Raw genomic sequence first — 12,018 nt, 5'->3', positions numbered from 1 at the left:
CCCCTGTTGGCCGTTATAAAGGAAAGATGAGAGTAGAGTTGTTTGAATACTGGTAGAAACAACTTAAAAAACAAACACCTATAGATCCAGAGTGATATTTTTATGCTTCTCTTTGTATCCTCTCTTACCCTAAATGGTTACATCTACTTTCTGTTCCAAAACAGGCAGTGAAAATTCCTGCTGGTAGAGGAATGCTGTCTTTTCATTTCATCTTGGTATTAAAACATGTCTCTTTCTCCTTTCCCTTTTATTCCTGCATTTATACTTTAACATCTCACTTCATGTGTTTTGGTTTTTTGTTTGTTGTTACTTGAGTTTTTTATTGGTTGGGTTTGGGTTTTTTTGTAGGTTTTGTTTGTTGGGGGTTTTTTGTTTTGTTTTTGTTATTGTTGTTGGTGGTGTTTGTGGGGTTTTTTGTTTGTTAGTGGGGTTTTTTGTCTGTTTTTTTTTGTTTGTTTGTTTTTTGTCTGTTTTTTTTTGTTTGTTTGTTTGTTTTGTGTTTTTTGTTTTGTTTTCCTTTGTTTGCGGAGGGACCAGCCATTCACAAGGCAGTAAATATACTCAAAGCTCCTTAACTGTTGTGTTGCTGTCATTCAGTCACCTTTTGGGGAAGCGGTGCAGAGAAATCAGTGTCACCCACTCGTCCTTGGCCTCTTGAGGACTCTGGGTGTGGGAGCTTGCTCTATGTAATCCCCTACATCTCACTTTGCTGAAGATGCACTATGCTGTATCCGCATTTCCAAGCTCTGAAAAACAGGTTCAACATATTTAGCTTGAGATATAACATTTTCTAGCAAACATTTCAAGATACGAACATATTTACACCCACCCAGCCTATTAAGTTGCAACAACTTGATATCTGCTCTGAATAAAAACCATATGAAGTCAGAAGAAAGAACTGACATTGTTCTTTAAAGATGAGGAAAATGGACTATAATAATTTTTGCTGGCTTTTTTTCTTTTCATGTATCTTTTTTCAATTATACACATGGGAGGGAAAGAATGGGGAAAGAAGATATTCCAGGTACACACAACACCTAAAAAATTACTTGTTTCTTCAAGCAGTTCCCTGTGGTCGAAAGGGAAGTTCATTGTGAAAATTCAAATTTGCAGAGAAAACCCAAATCCCAGGAATGTAATAATAAAGCCTGTAGGATGCCTATGCAGAAAATGACTGCACTGATGGTTACATCTGAAAATCTGTACTTGTGGTGTGGATAAATACAACCTCCAAGCAGAATTGTACTACATGGGGTCATATCATAAGCCATAACCAAGCTATATGGATAATGGTGATATCTCCCAGCTGTGCTATCAGTTCAAATCATGTAAGATTTTGGGTACTGCAATGAGACACTCTTAAAAAGCTTAGAAGCTACACTTTTCTGGAGGTTGTGGTTTAGTGGAATTTGGGAAGTTTTGAAAGTACAGTAGGATAAAAATTTAAGTGCAGACCTTAAGACAGATATGATCTCCATTACTTTCAATATTTATTACCACTTTGCAGAAAGAATTCCGGGCACGCAGCACTGAATGTGAGGTGCATTCACAAATGAACAGCCAGATACCTTACATTTCAATTCCCCACATTACCTGGAGCTCCCCAATATTTTCCAGGGATGTCGCTTGGAAGTCAAGTATCTAGCAGCAGATCAATTTGCTGTGATCTAGCAGTAGGTCAATTTACTGGTGAATCAAGGAGCTCCTGGGAAAGAGGTAAAGAGTTAAAAAGATTGTCTCACACTTACAACTAAAAACCTCCACATCACTTCATTATGTAAGCCCTGTTTATGTATTATGTATGTTGAAATTTATGATTAAGATAGAGTCTTGGTGATTCACTAAGACTAGAAATTCATAAAATTAAAGATATTAGTCCTGGAAGCACTCTTCATTTATTAACATTATCCTGGAACTGAGACCATTTATACATGTACAGCTATGTGTAAATTAGCTCTGTATTTGTAGTTTTAGAAATCCAAAGGAGAAATTTGTGGATTTTTACCCTTGTAGATGGGAAAATATTGGATGGAAGGCACTAACAATGCTACTACCTTGGGGTACAAAATGAAATATTTTTCTGTCACAGTTACAGGATACTTCTCAAGACTTTATCAAGCAAATGAGAACCATGAACATTATATATTATTCTAGCTGTTTTTTCACTCAAAAACTACGGCACAGCCACAGACAGTGGGATGGAGTGGGTGTAGAATTAAACTATAGTTGGCAAAGGATTTGCAAAGTGAAAAAAAAGAAGTCTTCTTTCCTAGTGAGAATAAAATAGTGTGAAACTGTAGGCAGTTAAGAAGTACCATGGCTTACAGCTGAAATCAAGCCCTTTTAGGCTTAAAATAATCTCACATTTCCATCTATCAGCAGTAATCATAAAGTGTGCCTTCATTTGAAGATCCGTTAAGTAGAAAATAATTATGAACTTCTAAGAGCGCTCTCACTATCAGAAGAATATATATGAAACATCATTATCTAAAAAAGAAAAAACAAAAACCAAGAAAACACAAAGAACCACAAACAAACAAACACACCCAAAAAGGCCATTTCCAAAATAGGCTCAGTATTGTATTAAAATGACATCCTCTTTTGTATTTCAGATATGAACTGCTGACCATGGGGGACTGGAACCTGTTGGGCAGCATCCTTGAAGAAGTGCACATCCACTCCACCATAGTTGGCAAAATCTGGCTCACAATCCTGTTCATATTCCGGATGCTGGTGCTGGGTGTGGCTGCTGAAGATGTCTGGGACGATGAGCAGTCTGAGTTCATCTGCAACACAGAGCAACCTGGCTGCAACAATATCTGTTATGACAAAGCCTTCCCCATCTCTTTGATCAGATACTGGGTATTGCAGATTATATTTGTCTCTTCTCCATCTCTAGTTTACATGGGCCATGCACTCTATAGATTAAGGGCTCTTGAGAAAGAGCGACAGAAGAGGAAATCCCACCTGCGGGCTCAACTGGAAGATCTGGAGCCAATGCCTGAGGAACATAGGAGAGTGGAGAGGGAGCTGCGTAAGCTGGAGGAACAGAAGAAAGTGAATAAGGCACCCCTGAGAGGGTCTCTGCTGCGTACTTATGTCCTACATATCCTGACCCGGTCAGTGGTCGAAGTGGGCTTTATGATAGGTCAGTATCTTTTATATGGGTTTCACATGTCCTCCCTTTACAAATGCACTCGGCCCCCTTGCCCTAACACAGTGGATTGCTTTGTGTCCCGACCCACAGAGAAGACCATCTTTATGGTTTTCATGAACAGCATTGCCGCAGTCTCTCTCTTCCTCAACATCCTAGAAATCGCCCACCTGGGCCTCAAGAAGATCCAGAAGAGCCTCTACTGGTGGCCGCGGCCACCGGTGGGCCCCACTGAGGAGGAGACCAGCCTCTTCAACTCCAAGAAGAGCTCCATGGTGCCGCCGGCCTGCCCGGCCTGCGACACCTCCCCGCCGCGCCCCGCCACCGCCCCGGGGCCGCCGCCGCCCGCTCTCCCCGCCACCCTGTCTCCCGCTCCCGCGCCGGCGGGGCCGCCGGGCCACCAGCACCGCGGAGAGCTCCGCGGCTCCCCGCCGCCCCGCCGCCGGCACAGCGCGGCCCAGCACCACGGACGGCAGCCGCCGCCCTCCTCCAGCAGCGAGGAGGCGCCGCGGGCCGCGGCGGGAGGTGGCCCCGGGGCGGCGGCGGCGGCGGGGGCGGCCCGGCGGGTGCCCCGCAAGCACAGCCGGGTGAGCGTCTGCCGCGACCTGGAGGAGGAGCGCGGCGACTCCCCGGACAGCGGGCACTGCCCGGGCACCCGCAAATCCAGCTTCCTCTCCCGCGTCCTCACCGGCAGCCGGGCGGGCAGCGACAGTGAGAGCGTCGCCTCCCTTGGCGGCTCCGGCCCCGGCTCCGGGTCCGGGTCCGGCTCGGAGGGGAAGCGCCGAGAGGAGGGCAGCACGCCCAGCAGCCCGCCGCCGCCCGCCGCCATGGGACGCCGCGTATCGATGGCAAGTAACGCCCCGCGGCCACTGGGACGGCCCGCGGGAGGGGGGCGGCGGGGACTCCCGGGCTGGGCGGGCACCCCCGCCTGCCTGTCCCGGCGCCGGGGACGAGCAGGTGAGTCAGGGGGCAGGGAGGCTCAGGCAGGACTTAAGACGGAGCCCTAGCGGCTCGCGTCCTCCCGGATCGAGCCGAGCTCCCGCACGCTTTGTCCCCTTCTGTGGTGAAAGCGAAAACATTACTAGGGGATGTTCAGTCCGAGGATGTCTGAGACACGGAACCTCAGCTTCTTTGTACTCATTGCATCACCCCAAACGACTCGACAAGGGCTGTCCCAGGGGAAACTTGTCCAGCTCCAGCCTGCTTGTCACTGTGAGAGAAAGGAGAAGTCTTGAGTGTGTTGAGTTCAATGGCTCAGCTCAACTTTTGTCACCTTCTGGGGGTTTCTCCCAAGGGCAATCACTGAGCTGAATAATTGCTCAATGAATAAATCCAAAGATCTAGATATAAACCACCACATAATAACAATGACAGAGCCATTAACGACAACATTGCATTTTCATCAGCTGTTTCCTATTCTTTGGCCACACACTCTAAGCTTGCTAACAGTCAGTGTTGATAAAATACAGTGCTTGTGTTGAAGAACCAATGAGGTGTTTTGTTTTGTGGGCTATTTTTCATTTGGTGGTTTGGTTTTTTTTTGTTGTTGTTTGTTTGTTTGTTTGTTTGTTTGTTTTTTTAAGGGATTTGAGTCTGACTGTCCTGGATCACAGGATTTGTCCTCTGAGAACAAAAAAGCTCCTTTAAAAATGCTTGCAGAAGCAAGCCCTTAAGTAACTTTTTATAGGGCTTGTAATAAACAGAAGATTACTTTACACAATACTCAAAGTTATCAATTCTGTTCCATCTGTTCTCACTCTTCCTAAAAATAAATACTTTTCCAAAATAGAAAAAAAGAAACCAAAACCGAACAAAACCCCTAAAATATTTTGTGTTAAGCAGCAGAAGATACTCTTAGAGATTGCTTGTCAACAAACTGTTCACGAGTTCCAGTTTTCACAGAGTTGTAATTTCTACAACATATAAATATTCAGCATAAGCCATACTAAAATGCCACTTAGATGCAATTTATCACTTTCCACTTCACTGTTTCTAATATAGGAAGAGGGCCTAGAGCCCAATCTGTCAATCTTCTGCTGGTTTTTGATATTCAGATGAGAAGGCTCTTTAAACAGGTGCAAAAATTCAGAATTTCAGTGGTACCCTGTTGAGAACACACAGAAGTTGCCTGGCAGCTTCGACTGTTTAATGACAGTGACGCTGTCTTCCAGGGGAGATGTTTTAGAGCAATATAGCCAGTTTGCGAAGCAATGTCATTACTCTTGAAAGTAACACTCTTCTGGCATGCTGCCTTCGGGAATCATTTTGTATGGGACTTGTACTGGCATTTTAAGATGTGACTTATGTAGGGATATCTCTACCTGTTGCTTCCTATTGCCAGCACGTGATATTCTAAAGTAAAGACGCTTCTATATACAACTGAGTAAATATTTTGGCAAATGTGCTTCACTGATAGCATTGCTAAGGCATTTTATGAATACAAATTTCAATAGACAAATAATCTGGTGCATCGTAAAAATGTTGAATCTGGCCATCAAACCTTGCATGTCCTGATCTGTAGTTCCCAGTTCCTATATTTGCTATTTAATTTTGGTTGTTACAGGCAGTCAGCATTGGGTTCATTTATTGTAATTTGACTTCCAGGAAGCAATCATAATGTATCAGTGTTCAGATAAGAGAAAAATCTATATGATTAGATTTATCTACGTGACTGCAGCATTCAAAAATCAGTGATCCTATCTAAAAAAGTACTTAAAAGGAATATTATTTTAAAAATCATCTGAAACAGACAAAAAATTTTATCTAGTGCCATGTCTGACTAATAGTGACTTGCAACAGAAATGCAGAGAAGAAACAGACACTTTTGGACATAATAATGAATGCACATGCACAAACTTTTTCTAAACAGCCAAAATACAGTCTATTCTAACCTCGATTTTACTAATCTAAGATGGATAGCCAAATGGAGCCAAAACATAGTGGAACTGGCACTGTTCTTCAGTTTTCTTTGATAACTTTCCCAAACTGTAATCTTCACCTCCATAATGGCTCAAATGTTTTCTTTTTCTCTTCATCTGTACCATTCTGTCAGCATTTGTTTGCAGCATTCTTTGCATTGGCTCAGTGAGAGAGGACTGTCAACTCAATGTTGAAAATATCACTTTCTATACCTCAACAACCATTCTAGCAACCTCCAATCAAACACATACCCATGCTCTGTGCTGATAGCAGGACAACTGCAACTTCCCACAACCACTGTAGTTTTCTTGGCTGAAAGAAAATCTCAAAGCCCCACAAAACCAATCCATCTGATGCTGCAAGAGTCTGCATACAAATCAACTGCATCCTGTGAGTTATGACTTTGAAAGCACCTAACAGATCTAATAGTACAATTATGGTTGGTTGACTTCTAGCCAGTGATGAGATTTTTTTTTTTTGTGCGTGCAATGTTATCAATGCCATTTCCACACAAAACCTGAGTCTCTAACAGATAAATAATTATGATTAGGGACAACAAAATGTTGTAAAAGTTACTTCTCATAGTGTATTGCATCCTCTTGATCAAAACATGAAAAACAGGTCGTGGATAGCAGTTGGCCAAATCATGATCGACTGATCCTTTACAAGAAAGTACAGAACTGCATCCCTCGTAGAGAACAGGGAATTCTTCTTAGGGCTTTGTCTTTAGACGAGAGGTTACTTTGGACCACTAACAGTGAAAGCGTTCAGTCGTTCACTGAAACTTCTCATGAACCAACTCAATAAGATACTGAATACAAAATGCATGTTTGGCATGAGGATTCCTCTAGTCTTCAGACTTTGGTTTAAGCTGGACCAGTTATACACATAGAAGAAATGCCTTTCCTATTGGTAGGATTTGGACAGACCAAACATTTTTTTTTTTGCCATAATGCAGACTAACAGGTCTATTTAAAAGTTTCCTCATCTGGAACTGGGTAAGGTGAAGAGGCATTTCTTCATTTCATGTCCAACTAAGGTGTACAACCTTGAAAAAAAAGTTACTGTTTGTTTTACACCCAAACTATTCACTCTTCATATTTCATTCAGTTTCTTGGTCATTGCATTGTCCAAAGTTATCAACTATTCAGATTGGGAAGCAAAAATGAGAGAGGCAGAAATCTTGAAAAACTTATTAGGGTAAAGGCTTCTCAAGAGACTCTGATCCATGGCAAAACAAACCTATTTTCCTTCAGCCGCTGCTGGTCAGAATTTAGATCTATTAGGTTCTGAGGGTAAACCACCAAAACTGGACCTTCATTCCATTAGGGAAAGCATAGGAGGAAAGTGTCGCTGCGTGACACGAGGGTAACTTCCAACTGATTTCAGTTCGCCTGACCACAATGACAAGAGCATCACCAAGTACATGGGTGAACTAATCTCAGCTTGATGGAGACCTGGGATAAATAACATTACAAAACTCTACATTGAGAGGGCAGTTCAGAATTTGTGCACTGCTGAGAACAGGCTATCTGCAAGCCTCCAAAACCTTGGTACTGGGGAACACAGTCAGCATGCTTTGTAGTGATAGTGAACAATTTGTTCACTGATAACTATCTCCAAGCTAATAATTTCCAAGGCTCACTTAGAGGATACATGTTAGAGAACATGTGGTGTCTTATCTTCTAAGAGATAGTGTGGATACACAGAGAGTTCTGCCCGAAGTTTTGCATCTCTTGCCACATTTTAACTTTTATTTAAGGGGAGATGCAGCTATGGAGCAAAGGGGCACCTTCTGCATGGGCCCAGGCTGCCAGTCTCCCTTAGGCAAGCAGGCCTTAAATGGCTGCTTTTCCTAAGAAACTCCGTGAAAAGTCCTGCTCTGAATTGAGTGCAACTATGATCAACAATGACAACTGGGAGCTGGATTCGCAAAGGTGTGTAGGAATTATACTGTTGCTGATAGGATTCTGCACATAATGACATTATGAGAAAAACAAAACAAAACAAAACACCATCGTAATCCGCACCAGTCAGGCCTTTGGTTGGCACATGGTACATTTTTAAGTTGGATAAAATTAATTGGCTGTTGCAGACACAAGTCAATATATAACCAGTACAGATGAAATATTTGGTCTCTTTAAAATAGGCAGGATCAGAAATCACAGTGTACAACTAGCATCTAGCTCTCGCAGCATTGCACTAAGGAGTATTGTCTGACTGCCTGATGTGTTCAAGGCTGTGTAAAGCCATTGGGACAATCAAATGACTCTTTTTTTCTCTGGGGAGTTGAAAATCAAAGATTGAACAATTAAAGAGGGAGAGAGGAGAGAGCTTTGCTTACAAAGTCACCCTTTGCAACAATCAACCAGTCTTACTCCTTGGCCATTTTCTACAAACCAGAGAAACAGTTGCAGAACATCAGAAAGCTCAGCTGAGCATGGGCACAGCCTGCTGTTGCATCTTTGGAGTGTCACAGGGTCATCACAATTCAGCATCTGAATGCAAACATTTCTACAAAAGTGGGAGGCTGTGTGATATTTCATTGCTAGCTGTCTTTGAAGTCTTTTGTTAGCTGTGCCTCTCCCCGCCTTTCTAAAGCAGAGGCCTCCAGGTGCAGGCATCCTTAGCATGACCAGCACCAGTTCTTTTTGGCCTATATATAAGTTTTCTAAAGAATCCTAACATGTGCTTTAAAACCTATGAGTTTTAATTTAACTGGGACTGGGAGCTCTTCTCACAAAGGCACGACTTGGAACTAAGCCATCACAGTTGCACTCTAAGCCCAAACCTGCATTGAGAGAACTACTGTGCCAGTCCTCTTGCTAGAGTACCCATGGGTATACTAAGAAGATGGGGAGACTTGGTATTATCTGATGTTTGTGTTTGTTCATTGAGCCAAGATAAGTCGCCGGAATCACGAAACAAAATTGGAAGTCGTTAGAAGATTTATAATGTTTTTAGCAATGTTTTAGCTAAACCACTCTCCTGGGAAACCAAAATTATTAGATCAAGATTTTCAGAAAGAATTAGGTATTTTAGGCACTCGACTTCAAAATCTTGTTTTTCAAGCGGTGCTCAGTTTTCCTCACCCTCATGTCCATTCATCAGCCCACTGTCTCCTCCAGAGAGCCCTGTGCTTTCAGAATGTCATCTAAGTCTCTATTTTTGGTTACAAAGTAATCAATCTATCTTTACAAGCAAGGCCCCCTCCTCAGGGTGAATGGGGGAGATAAACTGACAATGAAGCAGATGGTAAAGCGGACACTCTCAGCTCACAGAATTGGTCTGAGATAGGGCTGCTGATTATATTCATTTCCAGAAAATGAAGTCTCTGATGCTGAAATCCTGGCTCTGCTAAAGTTGGGGAAATTTTACGATTCACTGGGTCCAGTTTCCCTCACTGCATTGCTTTTTTTATTCCTCTGTGCACTTCAATTCTTTTTCTACTTCTCAATTCTCCATTCAGCTTTGAGCTTTTTACCCAGTGGGAAAATACTCCTTAGCAAGCAGAGTATGAAAGAGGGAGCTGCTATTCAGCCTGAATGCTTACAGACTTCTACAGAACAAGGCGTGTTTACTCATGCTTTCAACAATAAATATCCACTCGTTTAACTAGCAGCTCACCCACTCTCGCTCCTGGGACGGGAAGCAGTTAGACCAGAGTGAATGTGCATTGAAATAACAAACCTCATAACTGAGGAGGAGTTATTTAGACAGCTGAGCTCCACCAGGAAAATCTACAGGTGGGATAAGGGATTGGTAAAACCCTGTGTGTCTTCAGGATGTATGAGAATCTTTAAAAGTTTTCACATACACGTCTGTTGGTAACTACTTCTGGTTTTCTATAGTATTTATATGCAAATACCTCCTAAAAAAATTAAATTCCACAGTAGCTGTATTCTATTCTGTCATGGAGCACTCAGGAGAAGCTCCTGGTGATGACAGCCAGTTTACCAATTATCCTACAAAAGCTACTTGATCACCCAAAGGTTGCACAAACACCAGTTCACCAGTTGCACAAACACCGATAAACTTAGGGTTCAGCAGCAGGTGACAACTAATGAACCCCTCTGAGTACTTGTGCAGTAACAATTCAGAAAGTGGAACTTGCTTAATTGAATTCATCTTTGTATGGTTTCAGAGCACTCAAAAAATACACAATCCCCCATAACATGTAAAGCAAGGTCTCTAGGATGGATACACTGGTTTCAAGCAAGTTACTTCAGTGATTAATGTGTTTATTTTGGCTTAACAGCAAGGTGTTTCCCCTCTCCCCACCCTCACTTAGCATTGAACAAAGCCCTGGGAGGGAGGTATGTTGCCAGCTAAATGCTGGATTCCCACCTTCCCAGCTATGTATACCTTGGAAACTGGGTTAATTACTATGGTAACATTTATTTTTCTCCTTCAAGCCAATTCAGCTTCATGCTTTCTTTCTCTTCTCTTTCAGAGCATGCTCCTAGAACTATCATCTATCATGAAAAAGTAATGGCATTCTGAGGAGAAGAAATAAACTAAGGAATTGAGCACAAACCATCTTCAGAAGAGAGCTGAAAAGCAAAGTATCTGTTGCTATGTTCCCCTCTCCCACTGCTATAATGCTAACCTCATAACACAGTTTAAGAAAGCAAACACTTTATTCCTCAGTTTTATGCCAACCCCAACAGTACCATAGTATGATAGCTGGTGTTAATGGGTACCTCACTCCACGACTCAAGATTTTTCTCACAGAGCTGGTCAGTGTGTGCTGCCACTGCACAAACAGCCTTGTGTCTTTGGGAGAACGTTTTGGCCTGTACAACTTGTTGTGCATGCAAGTAGTGTTCATATCAGAAACCAGCCTGATCCATAGACCTTCAAGGTAGTGGAAGACCCAAGGCACCTACAAGAAAGGGTTAGCTTGATTTGAAAGCAACCTGGAAGGCTACGTGGCCTCTTATCTCCCCAGGCTGCAGCAGCTGATGAATAAAAGATGGAAAAAAACCCTAAAGGAATCTGAAGGGACAAAGAATTCGAGAGAGAGAAAAAAAACAGCTGAAGAATACGCTGTTGTTCGTCTGTCTGTGCTAACACAGTCCTCAAGCTCTGATACACTTTCAATGCTAATGTAGCCTCGTAGCTAGAATTTTTGGCTTGAAATTTGAAACTAAGTAAAACTGGGCAATTTATTTCGAGTGCAAAATATTTGTGCTTTTCTTCAGTTTGCTGTTAAAGAAAATCTGCAAGGTATCACCTCATGGTCATGAAAATCTTATTTCCCTTCACTGTCTCATTAGTTCCTATAGAGCAATTGAAGGACAAACAAAGCCAAAAAGAACTCATTTTCTGTTTGCTAGGCAGACTTGCTCTGGAGGGCTGGATTTCTGGGTTGTATGTGGCCCAAGAAAACACTCCTTCTACTTTTTTGTCTGGAAAATAAAGCACATTCCTCTGACTGTCCCTGACCCTCTTTCTGGCCACATGCTTTTAGCTGCTTTTGTTTTTCAAGCTTACCATAGCTTGCATTTGCTATCACCTCCATGCCAAACAATGCTTGGAACAAGGTCATTTGCTATGCCAGTTCCCCCAAGTATAAAAATCCTCAGTGACTTGGCAACTCTAAGGCAAGGCTAGTAGAAAGCAGGACAGCAGGAAAAAAAAGTCAGGCATAAGGATTACATGGGATTACGGTGGTTTTGTTCCAGTGCACATGATTTACATTATTTTTCTGCGTCACTACAAACTCATTGCATTCGGTTAGTATGTTAAGGCAAAGAGAAGGCCATTGAGCACCTGCTAACTGATAGGAATGGAGAAACAGCTTTGCTAAAGTACATTTGCCATGGCCAGGCTATGTGTAGATGTGGTGGATGCTACATTTTCTGACAGATTTGAGGGGGTGGGAAGCTTTCTTCATATATGCTCAACAGGAAAATTCAGGAAACTCTGTGAAGTAACGTGTT

The 12,018-nt window shown here is 42.6% G+C and overlaps 1 protein-coding gene across 1 annotated transcript; it reads left to right on the top strand.

The window, feature by feature from the left end:
* The first annotated feature begins 2,619 nt into the window (after nucleotides 1-2,619).
* On the top strand, nucleotides 2,620-11,515 carry GJA10 (gap junction protein alpha 10). The gene is made up of 2 exons (XM_065834507.2): nucleotides 2,620-4,002; nucleotides 10,527-11,515. The coding sequence occupies exons 1-2, from the start codon at nucleotides 2,629-2,631 to the stop codon at nucleotides 10,563-10,565; spliced, it is 1,413 nt and encodes a 470-aa protein (XP_065690579.2). The 5' UTR covers nucleotides 2,620-2,628; the 3' UTR covers nucleotides 10,566-11,515.
* Nucleotides 11,516-12,018: the final 503 nt, after the last annotated feature.

Source organism: Patagioenas fasciata, chromosome 3, assembly GCF_037038585.1.
Source record: "Patagioenas fasciata isolate bPatFas1 chromosome 3, bPatFas1.hap1, whole genome shotgun sequence".
NCBI lineage: Eukaryota > Metazoa > Chordata > Aves > Columbiformes > Columbidae > Patagioenas > Patagioenas fasciata.
Note: the sequence above shows the minus strand (reverse complement) of the source record. Positions and strands in the feature narration are given on the sequence as shown.